The 17,223-nt window shown below is 35.3% G+C and overlaps 1 protein-coding gene across 9 annotated transcripts in view; it reads left to right on the top strand.

Moving 5' to 3' along the window:
• The window catches only part of MEF2C (myocyte enhancer factor 2C), a 157,715-nt gene that overhangs the window by 44,981 nt on the left and 95,511 nt on the right, over positions 1 to 17,223 (top strand). For 5 of the 9 annotated variants that reach the window (XM_049867369.1, XM_049867352.1, XM_049867377.1 and 2 more), the window contains exon 2: positions 14,811 to 15,006. In XM_049867369.1, coding sequence (XP_049723326.1) covers positions 14,953 to 15,006 — 54 coding nt within the window. In that variant the 5' untranslated portion in view covers positions 14,811 to 14,952. Of the gene's footprint in view, positions 1 to 11,566; positions 11,587 to 11,652; positions 11,671 to 14,280; positions 14,414 to 14,810; positions 15,007 to 17,223 lie in introns of those variants that run through there. The other 4 variants (XM_049867345.1, XM_049867337.1, XM_049867327.1 and 1 more) reach the window with 4 other exon arrangements.

Genomic DNA, 17,223 nt, shown 5'->3' with positions numbered 1-17,223 from the left:
CTTAAAATGGAAGAATATTGATGTAGGCCTTAATTTGAGGAGATGAAGGGAAAAGAAGAGAGCATAAAGAGAAGGAAGACTAGGAAAAGGAGTTGAAAGGGAAGGTGGGGAGAGGTAATGATCAAGGCCATACCAGAGTTGGGTAGGTCTAATTTAGAAACTTACTCAAATGTACTTTCAAGGGGGGCAAGATATCTGCTTAAAGCCTAGAAACAAGATGTCATTGTTTGTAATTTTCATCGTCATCATGGATGAAGTGGACTGTCCTGACCCATCATCAGGAAGACACCTGTTTTGAATATTTTTCCCAATAGTCATGATGGATATATGGTGATTCATTTACCTGGTTTTACTTGTGAGCAGCCACATTGACTTGTGGAAAGGGGGGGGAAAACAACTACTGATGACCAGCCAGTAAATCCTAATGTTCTAATGACAAACATCTGACTCAAGTTCCATTCTGTTCCCCTACTGATGCAGTGAAGTAAACTCATTTTTGTCTTAGGAATTAGAGAATGTTAGATGAATTAAGGAACACTGATTGTTAAAGTATTTATTAGATTCAGCCAAATCTCTTGGAGCGTGACATTTTCTGCATGTAATTTTAATTTCTGAGTACTCTTGTGAATAATACCTTGGAACATGGAGAAGTAGCAGAGAATGTAGTTCAGAGTGAGCATGGGACTGGTTCGAATTGTAGATCTAAGACGAGGTGTGTGACCTTGGGCAAGTTACTTAACCTCTCTGTATTCCAGCCTTCTCTTCTATAAAATAGGAGTTACAATAGGGCCTTCCTCATAGGCTGTGGAGAGGAATAACATTAAAGTATGGAAAGCTTTTACCGCCCTAGTAAGTATTTTATCATTCCTAGTTATTATTTTTTAAACTTCTGAATATGATTGGGGTCCAAAGTGTATAATACAACGTTGGTCTTAACTCAGGCTTGTATTGTTGAGGCTGAGGTGAACAAACTTTTCAATACAAAAAAAATCTTTTATTCAGGCAGTTAAACACCATTATCATCTTATTTGTTTTTCTAGAAATGTATTATTTTGAGAAGCATTCCAAAGTCATTGTTTTATACCTTTAACGAATTTATAGACCAAAAAACCAAACGCACTGCCGTCAGATCGATTCTGACTCTTAGTGACCCTATAGGACCGAGGAGAACTGCCCCAGAGGGTTTCCAAGGCTGTAAATCTTTACAGAAACAGACTGCCACATCTTTCTCCCACAGAGTGGCTGGTGGGTTTGAACTGCCAACCTTTCGGTTAACAGTTGAGCACTTTAACCACCATGCCACCAGGGCTACTTATTGAATTTGTAGCATCTTGAAAGGGGCCTTAGATGTTGAATCCAGCTCCCTTTATATGTATGTCGAAAATGAAAACCAGAAGAGTTGACTGGCCCAAAGACACAGCTAGTTTGTAGCAAGACCCTACCAAAAGTTGGATTCCAAACAGAGAATTCTTTCTACTGTATCTACTGCTTCTTAGTGCTTTGGACTTTGGAAACAAGTTGTACTCTTTAATTGCTAGATATTGTATTAATATTTTTACTTTCAATGAACAGCAATTTTCTGAACTTGATAGCATGTTTTTACTTCTTTCTAAATGTATAAGAATAGTTTTCCATTGTTTCATCATTTATTAATTTATTCAACAATGTTTTCCTTGTACCAGGCACTGAGCTAAGTGTTGGTTTGGGGCATTTCAGCAGTTCAGTGTAATCAGTAGAGGGAAGAAGCTTGTTCGAAGTTGGTTCCTTTTCTTTAAAGCCAGTATTTCCCAAGTGATATTCCAGATAATTTGGGAAATACTCCAGATTCTGGCATCCAGCATATTGAGGAATATGAAAATTCGACAGCAAAGAAATGTTTTCCAAATTTATTGGATTTCCTGACTTTTTTTTTTTTTTTTTGAGCAACAGCTTGTTAGCAGCCGTAGGAACCAGTGATCTTTGGAATCTACTTTGGGGAAAACTAACTTAAGCACTTTGAGATCTTTGAGGAGACTCATGGGCTTGTGTCCACCCACTGGTGTTTTTGTTTAGATCTAGATTTTAGGGAATCTGGCTAAAATACTACCCATTTTAATAACTTCTGATCTATAGTATCGTGGTCTTCTTTACAGAGGAAATACTGTAATACTTTCAATTTAGCATTATCTGCCAAGGATGACTTGGGCTATCCTTGAAAATAGCCCAGGACAGAATGTGTAGACATGCTAAGATAAGGAGCCTCCTGCCAGGCCTCCGACCTAGGGATTGTGTCAGCTTAGCCCTGGCCACAGCGCCGACCCTGTGCTCTGCAGTATGCTTGCCCTCGCCTTGCCTGGACCATATGGAGGAAACGTTTTGCTTGTCTGAGAACACCTCTATTCCTAGCTCTTTGACAGTTTCACTTTCCATATCCCCTCAGTTCTAAACATGTGGAAAAAGAGATAAAGAAAGGTGATGAAATGAAAAAATGGAGTGGGGAATGTTACAAGTAGAGAGAAGAAACTCGTATTTACGTGTCTGGTTTATAGGCAGCTATTACTCGGCTTTGGAGGGTGAAGTAAATTCACTCTAAAGATCATTTTACTAGATGAGAGGAAAGTGAGAATGCCATGTGAAACATTGGTCAGTGTTGAGAATAAAATCAAACGCTGTGCTACTTTTTATTGTAATGCGTATCTATACTATGGTTCATTTAGGAGAGGAAAAAAGACAGTTTTTATTTAAAAAAAATACTTTTTGAAGGTATAATTCTTGTTCAGGGTATTTAATCAATCATAAATGGAATTAGGTTAGTATTAATTTAGGCTTCATGGTAAATTATGTAACTTACCCTATTTTAAAACTAATAAATTATGTTCACCAAATAGGAAATAAAAAGAAAATGGTTTGGGATAAAGGATCAAGTTTATACTACCTCCAAAAATGGTAGGGAAGGAGAATTGAAAATGTACAGCCACTATTCCTTAACGTTTCATTGCATAGGAAATTTTTATTCCTCCCCTTAAAATACTATAGCTTTTCACTGTACATTTCCATTTCACAACTTTTTAAGGTATGAATCTACTGTCTTTTACTCTAATTTCCTATTTATAAAAATTCATAACCCTTAAAGTTTTTATTTTTCCTTTTAAGAAGGCACTGATGAAAAAAAAAAATACTAGGTGATTCAATTTGTTCATTCCAAGTTGGAAATTAATCTGTTTAGCTTGAGGCTACAGTTAACTCTCATTAGATGGGGATGTCCAGAGTTATGTGAATATTTCCAATATAGTGAGACACTGAGATTTTCAAATATTGCTGAGATCTTAATCAAAACTCTGCTGACTGCTTGGGAGTCAGGGCATTTGAGAGAAGAAATAAATCAACCTAACTCAGTGAGTAGGTTACGTTAGTAATTTTGTAGATTATTTCTAAAAGTTAAAAAAGTTTGTTTTTTATAATTCTATTTTAGATTTGCAGACATTTTGCAATATTTATCAGATTGTACATGGTGCTATCAATATTTAGCATTGTGAGATGAGCTTTATATCCCCAAGGACTGCTTCACCTAGTGAGCCTTGCTTTAATGAAACATCCACATTTCAAGGGAAGGTGCACCTTTGCATTCAATTGATATGATTTTAGAAACCTTTTGCACTATACTGTATGTTCAGGAGAGCCCTTGTGGCACAGTGGTTAAGAGTTTCACTGCTAACTAAAAGGTCAGCAGTTTGAATCCACTAGGTGCTCCTTGGAAAGTCTATGGGGTAATTCTACTCTGTCCTTATAGGGTCGCTATGAGTCGGAACCGACTAGACGGCAGTAGGTTTGGTTTGTTTCTTTCTTTTTTAGTCCCGTTTTACAGAGGAGGAAACTAAGATTCAAGAAACTGATTTGGCAACATTCATACCACCAGTGAGAGGCAGAGTACTGAGGTACTCACCCCTCCAATCATGCCTGGCTACCTCTGTAGTTAAGGTGTTTCTCAAATGTCATCTTCTCAAAGAACCCTTCCCTGACTGCACCATCCAACAAATGTTCACCTCTGCCCTTTCCCACTCAGTCACCCTCTTGCCCCTTCTCCTGTGGTATTTTCTCTGTAGCACTTCTCTGTCTAAAAATCATCATATGGGTGTGCTTGTTTCTTGACTCTTTCTCCCTTTTGAACGTAAGCATCATGATGACCGGAATCTTCTTTGTTTTATTGACGGTGGTATCCCTGCCACCTAGCATCATGCTTGACACATTTTGCACTCTCTGTGACTGTCTCATGTCCAGACTTTCTCATTGATACCTGTGATATTAAGCACCATGATTTTGGCTCCTGATACCCAATAACAGCAATTTAGCTAGGATTAGAATATCCCTATAGTCCAAGCTTAGTTTAAAAATCTATAATTAGAATACACCACATATATTACATGTCATTTATCTGCTCTGAAAGTTGTAGCAGGTGGCCCGGCTTGCACCCTGTTGAGAATCTGTACTGCATACACGCACCTGAATCTCATTTCTGACGCTCCACTGTCACCCTTCTTGACCACCACCCCTGACAAAAGTTCTTAAGTATTAAAACCACATGTTACACTGTCCTAGCGTGTTTTACAGTGAGAGGGGCAGTCATTTAGAGTCCTCTTGTGCTAGACTTTTGCACAGATAAAGGGAGGATACAGTTTTGAGAGGAATGCAGTAACTACAAAGTGCATCCTGAAGGCCATTTAGCTCACAATGAAGGTCTGTGTTTTAAAATAGCACTACAACAAAGTAACTACAGAGTTTTGGCAAGGGCTTCAACTATTTATAGAACTAAGTAAGGCATAGTAAATAGTACCACAGTACCCAGCTCTCTCTTGCCGTAACCCCAAACTTATAAGACACACTGTAATTATATTTTTCTACTAAAAAAAAAAAACATAGTAGCCATTATCAGTTTAACCATATGGAAGCTCAGGCTGAGATTTCTTTTTTAAATGCATAGTTTTGATTTTCAACAGCTGCACTGGGTCTTTAATCATATATTATCTTTATGAAGCCTTTTTCTAACATATGTTAATTGGCTGTTTTCTGTGACAAATTATGAGCTCTTACTTTGATGAGGTTCAATTGCAATCATGTTGGAGTGGAGTATGTAGAGTTTCCACCCCTGCTGGCTCCTCAAACCACTACAAACATCCGCACGTCACTGCAGTGCTGAGTAATGGCAGGATTTGGGCTGGCTGATTTCTCTACAGATTCTTTTTTTTTCCACAGGATATTTTCAGCTTCTTTGTACTAAATCTGTTGCAGGGTTTGCCCTTTTTAGCAGAACCATGCTCTAAAATTAACATCAAATCTTATTGGAGATTACTATAATACTGTGAGAAATATAATACAACACCCCAGTGTCTGTTTTACCACTTTACTAAAATTTTAGAACACTTATTACACATTTTTAAAAAGTCAGTCAGTTGTGAAGTTGTAAGCGTTTTCTAAGTCGTCAGCGTTTTGCAACAAATATTTTTAATTTTCCTTTTTTGAGGAGAAGAACATTTATTGAATAAGCGGATGGCTCAAGGATATATTTAGTTATCATAAAGAAAAATGCACATAGTCTTTTTCTAGGTGTTGCCAATCATGTCAGTATGTTAAAGATCCCATTGTATTTTCTTTGTTCTTTGCATTTAGTTACATCTGTTGATCAAGTAATAAGAGCCAAGTACATGTTCCATCAACGTTAACGTTCTAGAAGATGCATAGCATCCATTCCACTTCCTATCCTAATGTCAGTTTTTAGTGTATGGTTAGGATGAGCAGATAGGTTCTAATCCATTTGCTCTGAGAACTGTAACAGATAGTCTGTATCAGATACCAATAGATGATCAGTGATAGCTATAATTAGAATAAATATAAAGCTACAGTACATTTGTTTATATTCAGGGGAAAGTAGCCAGGGTAATTGATTAAGGCTTTCAGAAACTGTGTCAAACACCAGTCATATTGGGATTAATTTAACTACATTTTGCCTTGATGTCTAAGGCACAGGACTCTTTGTAAACTGTGGTTTTCCAAAGCCAAAGCTAGGGGCCATATTTCCATACAGGTATTAGAGTTTAGACTAAGATGAGCCAGCTGTGAATAGAAGTTACTCCTCCTCATGAGGCTGTTTTTAATCAGTCATTTCCCTGGAGCAGCGCACAGTCAATGAGCTCTAAATCCTGAGGCTACCTGCGCTCAAGTAGGAAGGCCCAGGAACATCATTACGGAACTTAGAATTGAGCATACGTGAAAAAATTAGAACAGAAATTAAGGGTAATAAAGGTTAACTTCGGAAGTCTTACTTTGGCACTGCTTTTTTAGGAGATAAAGAGATAGTTTCACATGTTAAAAAAAGGATGTTAAACCCAACTTATCGTGTAGATACTACTCCATTAAAGTATTATTGTAAACAAGCCAAATAAAAAGTTATTTTCAATTCGTTAGACAGAACTGTTTAAACATGCATATTATTTTGAGATGGTACTTGTGGGTCAAGTTCAGCATGAGCAGATGAGAGAGAATGGCTTCAGGAGTCCTGTATGATACTTCAGTGCGACTGAAAAGTCAGTTGATACACTGTATCTCCAGCTAGTGTATACAGGGAAATTCATCTTCACTTGATAAGACACGTACTTAATTGGCTTTAACAAAATAAACCAAGGTAAAGAATGATGTGTAAATGAAACAGAGAACTTGGCACTTGACTGTATGGAAGCCCGTGAGCCATGTGGCTTAATTGGGGCCAGTTGGGATCATTTAATGATTGCTGTCAGAAGATCAGATTTAATTCTCCTTATAAGAAGACCACAGTGGGATAGAGTTAAACAAATTGTCATCAGAGGTTTCAGATGAACAAAGCCTTAATTAGGTTGATTAGGATGCTGTAAAAGAGATGAAGAGAAATAGAAGAATTGATGAATCACTGGTTTCCATGTTGAGCCCCATATAATAGCAATATCAAATATCTCTATTTTGAGCATTTTGAATATGTGAGTGTGTGTGTATGTATATATATATACATACACACACATATAAGGTTTCATGTAAACTTTCTAAAATTCTAAAGTTTAACCAGAAACAAAAATAAGTAACATTGTGTAAACAGCAGGTGATCGATCAAGCGTTTTCCCCTTAATATTTCCCAGAAAATATTGGCAAAAGACGATAGCATTTCTTTGATTTCAAGGTCATCTGTTGGCAAAGCAGTTAACAAGAAGTAAACTGTTTTCAAAGATGTAATTGTCAGTCATTTCACATGTTTTTTTTGATACAGACTAAAACAAAGCCTTTACTTAAGACTGTCCTTTTAATCACTGATATCACCATCTGAATAGATGTGATTATTTACTGGTGTAATATTTAAGAGTATTTGAGTGTCTTAAAATTTACTCTTATTGTTTCATTTATACATTGTGGAAGAATAAAATGGTTTTATTTTCCATTTGCTACAGTTTTGTAGGAAAGTGTTCACAAACAAACGTTATCAGTGAGGCTGAAAAATGTGTCTACCACATACAGGCTTCTGAAAAAAAAAAGTAGAAAATTTCCATTTTAATGATGAAATGTGATATATTAAAGATAAAAAAATAATAAACATAAAATTATTTTTTTCTACCAGCATCATAAGCTGCCTGGGAATTCAGATTTTGTCATAATAAGATGAAAATTTATAATAGCAGTGTCTCCTACTTCAAGCCCAGCTTGCTTTGAAGGCTGACGATTTCGTATTTCACTGATGTTGGTGTGGTATAGTGTTTAACTTGCTTTGTTCAATAATAGCAACAAAAAATTCCGGCTGCATGTGCTTATGGAGAGGTTACAGCTGGGAACAGACCGCGATCTGGGATGCTAAATAGTAGCTCTTGCTTTGTGATGAAGACAGTGGAAGATTTTCCTTTGGGGTAAGCCCTGCCGCATCACTAAGTGGCTTTTGAAAGAAAACTTGGTGGTGGCCCTATTGTGAAAAATTAGGAACGCAAAAAAATGATAGAGCCTGAATTAATTACTTAGTGTGATGTGGAAAGACTAAAAACCGTGGTGTGGTTGGATAGAATGAGGCTTTTGACATATTTAGACCATTTGGAGTTTATTTTGGCGTGGGGACTGGAGAATGCTGTTTTAGCTGCAGTGTGAAAAAAACGTACAAGACCAAAATATACCATGGATAACTCTGACATGAGGGAAACTGTGCTTTCCTCTTGTTGATTAAATTGTTTATAATATAATACCGTCATTTAAAGGTATGTGTCTCCTAAATTCTAGAACTGTGTAAAGTGAGTTATGTCAGTGATAATGGCAGGTTAGGCCCACCTATTAAATTAATTGCAGGGGTTTTCAAAACGAATTCCTTTTTAGCCTTATTATATTTCTGACATACATTTCATCTCCTTTTGTCCTTGGGGAAAGATATTAAATGTAGGACTAGATGCATTAACGTAGAGTTTTCAGCAGCTGTGGTCATTGGGAAAATTGATATATTTCCCTAGTTATTTCTACTTTTGCAGCCTGAAGCTCTTCTGTAGCTGATACTTAAGAGAAACTTCTTAGTTTTTATGCCATTGTAAATTTCTTCTTTATATGGTGATTATTTTTAAGGGATAAATGAAGCATTTTCAGTTAGAAGTTGCTCATTAGCTTTGCAAAGTGAGGGCTTGATGGTGTATGTAAGGACTACAGTTTATTTCATAGCTTTACTATATGGCTTTAAATTTATGCCTCAGAACTGAAGTAGTCTTACAAGGAGTAAGCCATGTTCCCAGTAGTACCGTGTACTCAGCACCTACCATATTTAATTATCATAACCATCCTGAAAATGAAGAAATATTTTCCCATTTTTTGTAGAGCATGGAAATAAAGGTTGGAAGGGATTGAATAATTAGTCTGTAGTTACCCAGATTCTAAGTACCCTGTTAGAGTTTAAACTCTAAAATTAATTCAGCTTCTACTTCTCAGTATAAATTATTTAAAAAAAAAATGCAACATAGGAGATGCTAAATAAAAATGGTAAAGGATTAAGTGAGGTTATCAGTCTGCTTCTGTATAAACAACAAAAAATATGAAAAGATTCTTAGTAGTAGTCATTAAAATGGTGAATGCAGACTATACTTCAGCTGGGAGATAAACATTAATTAATTCAGCTAATCAGTGGGTAGTTACTGAATTCTTACTCTGTGCCTGGCCCTGGCATAGTTGTTGGGACTACAAAGGTGAAACAAAACAGATTTGGTAGCTGTCATTATTTGACCCGCAGATTTTGAGGAAGGCAGGCAAATGTGGGATTTCAACTGTGGCAAATGCTACAAAGGACATGTCAGTGTGAGACCCTATAATAGGAGGATATGATATGGTCAGGAGAGCATGGAGTGCTTCCTAAGAAGGTGAAACTGGAGCTGAGACAGAAGGGAAGAGAAGTTAAGGAGGCACAGGGGAGAGAGAGAAGCATTCCAAGCAGAAAGATTTGCATATGCAAAGGTCCTGTGGTAGGAACTGGACATGGCAGATGTGAAGAACTGAAAGATAACCAAAGTTATTTGTTATTAGTATGTGTGATATTGATTTATGAGACTTGAAGATGACTCCAAAACTTATCATATTGACACAAAATTGGAATAAATTGGGAAAATAACTTCATCTGTGACACAATAGTATTTATCCAGGGAGAAAGAATGGCTCTTCTTTTTGTTTCTCTTTACAGATTGAGTCTTGACTGTGTTACTTTAAAACAAACTCAGCTTTCACTCAAAGCAAGGGTAATATAACATTCTATATGACAGATGGTAAGCTTAGAGAGAAACGGAATGGCTTTCAGGACTAAGGAAGTATTCCTCAACTCATAAGGCATCACGTAGTTAAGCACCAATAAGAATAATAATTTGGTTACTTCTTTTGAAGTTCAGACTAGCTCTTAAGGGGATAAAGCTCTACTTGTTCCTTTTAACTCAGATATGATTGCGCACTTCATATGTCTTTCAAACAAATCATAGAGAGTTAAATGCATCTAGATGCACCATAATGAGCAAAGTTTTCCACTTTAAAATGATAATGAATCATTTAAGTGTTTGAATTAGTAATACTGGGCTTGAAGCAACTGGGCTTATGATCATTTCTATCCCTTTCTAAGTATTATTCAGCTTGTATTTATTTATACAGTATTATTTCTTGTGTGACATAGTGTGCTCTATTTTCAGCTTGAGTTTTTACAAAACATTATATGAAGATGTTAGTGAAAATGTGAGTCAATGAAAGAGTTATTTGCTAATATGAGAAAAAGAAAACCAAAATTTCTTCTTTGCAACTTGACATCACATACTTAAATGTTTTATCATTATTCATAGGCTATTTTTAAGTGGCTGCATTGTGCTTATTGTAACAAAATAAATGCTTTGCAAAGATAAGTTTAGCAGAAGAAAATTAATTTCTTCCCACATCTTTTAATGTAGCATGGCAGTCTCACTCTCAGATCAAAACATATAACTGAAGGTTATGTTTAATTTCTAAATCAAAGTGTTGTGGGAAGATGATTGAAATCTGAAGATGACTCAGATTCACTTGATATGTGGTTTTCTTCCTACAGAAACCGTACGGTAGACTGCCATTTCCATGTTAGAAAGAACCTAATAGTGATGAGATTAAATTGAATAGTTTGCGCTAGGTACTGCAAGTTTATGTTAGTTACTTTGGATCTTAGTCTGATTTTTTTTTAAAGAACCTGGAAAGCTGCAATAACATCAGAAGCCCCACACCGCCACCACCACCCCCCACCTCCAAAGTGTAACTTTTTTTTTCAAACTGTGGAGGAAAAAAATGTAATCAGTGTGCTCTGTCAACAAACATTGATATTTTGACAGTTTTATAATCCTGTTTTTTACCAAAAATAATAATTTATCTTTGTTGGGTCTTTGCTTGTATAGAATTCTTCACTTGCCTCAAAGGATAAATTCAGATTTTATGTCTGCTTAATCTATGTAAAATGATTTTTTTTTAATAAGGCATGGTATGTTTTAAACGCTCATTGTGGTGTATCTGCTACTTCACCAAAGTGACTTGTTTGTTTTCTTCTTTTTCTCTTAAAGCAGTCACACAAAATACTAAACTTAAAGCCGAAAGGATTTTTCTCAGGTGTTTTAAAAATAGAAATTAAAAAATTACGTCCCCGTGTCTGGATTTTTCTCACTGTCCCTTATCTGAACCTCTCAAAGGCCTCTCTCTGCGGGGTTTGGTAGCACTGCACACTCAGACGGTTCTGCTCAGAGAAGGAAGTGGAGAGTTTTGGTTCTCATTTTACACTTCTGGAACAGTTTAGGGAAGGAAGCACCTTTACACCTTTTATTGTTCGTGGTTGCTGACATCATATCCTTCCCTGACCAGTCTGTGCGTGTTTCCTGCCATTCTGTCAAGATTCTTCTGTGTTAACTGGGAGGGATTTGTAGGAGGGAGGGAGAGAGGAAGAGAGTAAGAAGAAGGGAGGGAGGGAGAGAAGGGAGAGGGGAGGGGGCGGTGTGTGTCACTCAAGGGAACTTGTTTATTAATGAGAGAGCCTGGGTGGAAGAATGATCTTTAGCATCTGTCCAGAAGAAATTCTACTCTACTTAGGTATCAAACTATTTTGCCTTCCTCTGCCTGCTATGCCAAACTCACAGTGAACAGAAGCCTGCCATAATGAAGTTCCCCTTTTTAGTAAGCAGCCTGATTTTATTTTTCTTACATTTAAGTTGGCAAAAAGAAAAAAAAAAATTGCAGAAGACTGTAACTCTATAGAGCGTATCTATGGTAGAGCATTTCTTCTTCTTCTTCTTCTTTTTTTTAATTACTGATTGTTTATACTTAACGCTGTTATTTTCCAAGAATGCTTCTTTCATGTGGAAAGAAGTAGCGGCAAGGCTGCTGGAATTATTTTAAGCTTATGGTTGATTGTACATAATGAAAGTTCTTAGCATAACATGAAATTTTACTACATGTATTTTAGTTATTATGGTCTTTTTTTCTCATATACATACAAAACAGTTTTATAAATTGTTAAAATTATATAATCTTTCTCAACCTCTCTAGCCTCTTACAAATTAATACTTGAAACCTGCCTTACAATATCATTTTTGCATAAAAATCAGTTTAGAGAAATAGGTGTGTTAGAAAAACAACTGGTGGGCTATTGTGGACCTTTGTAATTCTTTGAATGAATACTGACAACCCGGAAACATGACCCATAATCAAATGTTGTAAGCCACGTTTCATGACACATTTTACTTCGTGAAAAGTTACTCAGTTACATCACCACCACATATCAGTCTGCATAGAAACTTGATAGTATCCAATTTTGCATTTTAAAAATATCAGTATGTTTTCAAAAGAGATCCCTACTTTTACAGGAAGCAAAAAAAAAATGTTTAATCAAAAGGAAATTTAAACTTGCTTCGCTATTTCCTTGTGTATTTCAAAAAGGAAAACAGAATCAGTGGCATTTTTATTCATTATGTGTATGTATTTTCCCCCCTTCTGGCAAAATATTTCCCATCAAGCTTTAAGAATAAAATAAAAGAAATTCTTGCTGCTGTCTTTAAAAAAAAAAAAAAAAAGTCTCTTGTTTCCAGATTGCGAAATACAGTAGTGATAGGGAGGAAGTTCCTAAGTTTGGTTCATCAGGAGCTGTGTCTTTTTGAGGAGATTTTTCTCCCAGGGTTGTTTCTCTACTTGTTATTTATATTTTGAAACCAGGATCTTTAGAAGTTCTCATCTTCCCTGCCTTGTCACCATGCTCTAATCTGTTCACCCTGACCTTCCACCTTAAAGTGAGTAAGCGCTTAGGCAGGCATAGTCCTGTAAGCCGATAGTGCCACCGGCCTCAGCTAAATGAAAGGAAAGGAAATTGTCCCATATGCGTTTACTGTGGATTCCTGCATTGGCTTTTCTGTGATAGAAAAAGCCTGCTTGTCTCCTTGGGGTCTTGCACATGCATGAGAAATACCATTCTAACATACTGCTTGCTTCTAAGGTAAGATTATAGGAAACACAGGAAAGTTTTCCAGTGGAGTGATAGTTAAGAATGTTTCTAAAAATAGTGTTTAGCAACAGTGAATATACGATGCACTTGGCTTTGTGGATCTTTAATATTTGAACGTGATTTTAATATATCTTTAGTAATAACTATACAATATGTATAGCTAATTTTTTCATGTGTTTATTTGCCAAGTGTATCCGATTTAAACTTTTGAACTACTTCCAACATTTAAAAATACAGCTGGTGTAATAGTTTTTGATGAGCACCGTGTGGTCATGATGTTACTGAACATATATATGTATGTATATGCAGTCTCAGAAGCAGAACTGAGCTGCAGTTTTTCACAGAAGGGTACTTGGCAAAGGAGAAGGGATAGTATTTAAGCGGTGCTAACCCCCCAGAACTAATTATATCATGACAGCTTCTGCAATTAGACAATAATGGAAAACTTTAAATATTAAAAAAAAAAAAATTTTACTCAAGGTGATAAAGAACTTAGGAATAAAGTTACAGAGATCAAAGGACAACTGATGATCAGACCAAGTGTATAACAGCTTTCCTGTACTAATAACTTTGAATTGGAGCCAAATAATCTATTAAATAGCCCGCACATTGGCTTAACATTACATAATACACGTGGGAATTTATCAGGTTGGTTGTCAAACACTAACTAAAATAAACAGGGAAATTCTCAACGATGTGTAAAGTCGTTGCATTCTTTAACATAAGACGGAAGAGAATAATTGAAGCTGTTGCTTGCAAATGAAGAAGCCATTGAGGAATTCTTTCTTATTAAATTCCACATTTCACAGCAATTCACTTTCATTATGTTGAAATATTTCCAGATAGAACTTAAAACAAAATAAAATATATACTCTTGATATTCTGGTTTTCTCAGGTTTATCTTTTGGTATTGATGATCATTTCTTTCATTTCAATTCATGACCTAAAGATCTCCAGTGTATACTAGCAAGCTTCTGTAATTTTCTTACTCCCCAAGGAGATACTGTGTGTCTTTTTTAAATATTTAAGTTAAAAGGACTTAACATCTTTATTTAAAAAAAAAAAAGCCTATAAATGGAATAGTACTCTTATTTTTCTATCAATGATTGTCTTTTTCAATTTCTATATTCAAGATATAGCTTAAGGGTTTTCAAAAGAAAAGATCTCGCTGCTGATAGAAGCTTGTTATGTAAGATTAAACATTCCTTATTTTTACAGTGTTCTCATAGCAGTGATTTAAAAAAACAAAAAATAAGATTAAAGAATTTAGATTTAAATTAGTTGACATTTCCATATATCAGCTAGCACTTTCATAATAGTCCATCCTATTTGCATAACGAGGGACGTTATCACCTCTGCTGTCAAAACACAAGATTGTTTTCCCTTCAGAAATGAATTAGCTGCCCTACTTAGCATACACAGGTACATAAAGGTTCATTAACTCTCTGATTTGGGTAATTTTTCATAACAGAAGGGTGAAAATAGTCACCTAATTTCATTAAAAAATATTTTTAAAAAACTCTTTGCAAAAGATACATTTCAAGTGTTGGGCTTTAATTTAAAGCCTGGTATTCATCATTTAAATGACTTGTTAAACTACTTACGAGATTACTTTAATTATAAAAACAAACCGTTCTTATTTGATATGCTCCTGCATGTTATATACCACGTACTTTTAATAAACACTTACTTTCGTTCATTCATTTTATTGGTTTATTTCCATGTGGTTTGTTTCCTTTATAAAACTAGAATGTGGTAGTTCTTACGAAACTGGTTTACTTTTACCTCTGATATTTAATTTTCTCTTTTTTTTGTTTAGCAGGAACGAATGCAGGAACTTGGGAACTGAGCTGTGCAAGTGCTGAAGAAGGAGGTTTGTTTGGAGGAAACAGGAAAGAGAAAGAAAAGGAAGGAAAAAATACATAATTTCAGGGACGAGAGAGAGAAGAAAAACGGGGACTATGGGGAGAAAAAAGATTCAGATTACAAGGATTATGGATGAACGTAACAGACAGGTGAGTAGGGTAAACTTTTCTTTGTATCATTATTTACGTGGACTATTTATTGCATTTTTCTCCAGATAGGTTAAGGATACTGAAAACGTTTTGAATTTATAAATACCTATTAATTGAATTTAAAAGAAGTTTTAGCAAATTAAATGTGGCCAGTTTAAGGGTCAATCATCTCTCATATGTAAAGGAAAAAAATAAAACCTTATCTTTTATATAGCTTATACATTAGAAATATAGTTTACATAAAGTTATTCAGTTTTTGCTTCAACATGAATTTTAAATGGGAGCTATACTTGTGTAACACGAGTAGCTTAATAATTAAGACTTACTAAGCATATCATTGCTCCACTGCATATCATTGCTCCACTGCACGCATCATCAAACAAAGATATTCTTATATTCATGGGAACTAGACTTTTTGTGGTCATTCATTTAAAGGTTTATAAGATGAGCTAAATATCCTTTACAAAAATGGCTTTCATTCTAGTCACAGCATAAGACTTTGAAATGCATTCAAAACAGTGTGCTGACGACAACAACAACGACGAAACTCACACAATATATTAATAACTTAAAACATATAGGCAGGTAAAAACCCACCCAGTGCCATCGATATAGGCAGGTACTGGTTAGTAAATTCATGGCATTTTTTGAAACCCTGAATTTTATAAACATAGAAATAAATGATTTTTTTTTCTACAACTTAAGTGATAATGTTTGTATGATGTAATTAATCTATCTGAAGACTTTACATAACCAAACACTATTCAGCAGTAAAGACTATAGTTTGGCTGTATTTTCCTTCATACTTGAGACAAGTGGATTTAATTAAGTGATGTAAGGATAGCTGGGTGGTTTGTAAGCATCCTAATGTTAAATATCAAATCATGATCCTTGGGAGAAACTGCAGTGTGCAGGATCCCGTGGCTTCTGACCGTTACATATGGATATTGGAACCTGCAGAATAGACCTTCCTTGGCCATGAGAGAAGAGAGTTTTGCCTATTGCCCGTTTATACTGAGGACAAACAAGAGGACAGTCAGCCTTGGGAGCACCCCACCAGACTATAGTTTCCCCCAAGTAAAGATACTCCATCTCCCCTCTCGTCTTTTTTTTTTTTTTTAAATCTTCTTGGACCTATAAATGAGACTAGAACTGATAAATTTTTAATTTTTAAAAAATTAATGTTGCTAGATGTATAAATTATAATGAATAAACCCATTGCCATCAAGTTAATTCCAACTCATAGCGATCCTATAGGACAGAGTAGAACTGCCCTATAGGGTTTCCAAGGAACGGTTAGTGAATGGAACTGCCCACCTTTTGGTTAGCAGCCAAGTTCTTAACCACCGTCCCACCAGGGCTCCAAGTTATGACAAGTAGAAATTATTATTTATGTCATCAAAGTCTGTATGCAATTAAGAAGTAAAGGAGTTTTTATTCCTTAGTTTTTAAGTTTACGGTCCTTTAAATTATTACATATTTTAAGGTATGCATGATTTGAACTATTTTTAGCTGAAAATTGAACTAGAGAACAAATAATGCAAAGATTCCTTCAGTGTTTTCCCTGCACATTGCTTATTCTTATGGGCCAAGTCAAAAAGCAATAATTCTGTCAATAAAACCACAGTAATTTTTAATTCGTTTATAGCTTGAAATTGACATTAAGGCTGAAATATTGAACATTATGTATCACTGACTGTTTAGACCTTGTTATTTGGACTAGAACCTACTTTGGGCGCAGTCAGAAATTATATGAATTAGCACTTAGCACTTCGTTAATGATGCTAGTTAATTTTTAGGCTCACGAGATTCATTGTATCTTCCTTTCGGTTACAAAGGGAGAAGAAAATTTTTGTGGGTTGAATTCATGAGCTTTCTTTGTGCTTTATAAAAGGAATTTAAAAGTCACACGTGGATACGAGAATGTTAACACCATACTTTTGAGCTAATAATTGAACGTCTTTCCTTGATTTAAGTGTATTTGCATCTACAATTGCTGTTACTCTCACCCATGTTAGAAGTCATAATAATTTTAAGAGAAGAAAAAAAAAATTCAGTTTGATTTTTTTTTTTTAATTCTAGATAGATTTTTTGATTTAGAATCTATTTATTCTTTATTTCACTTTTATCTAGGTACAATAAGCCCTTTAATTCAGTGCTCTTAATTGGAATTAGTAAAAATGAAAACCTTCCTGTTTGCTGTATATTTCGGTGATT

The sequence above is a fragment of the Elephas maximus genome, chromosome 2 (genome assembly GCF_024166365.1).
Source record: "Elephas maximus indicus isolate mEleMax1 chromosome 2, mEleMax1 primary haplotype, whole genome shotgun sequence".
Classification (NCBI taxonomy): Eukaryota; Metazoa; Chordata; class Mammalia; order Proboscidea; family Elephantidae; genus Elephas; species Elephas maximus.
This window is presented reverse-complemented; position numbering and strand designations above follow the sequence as displayed.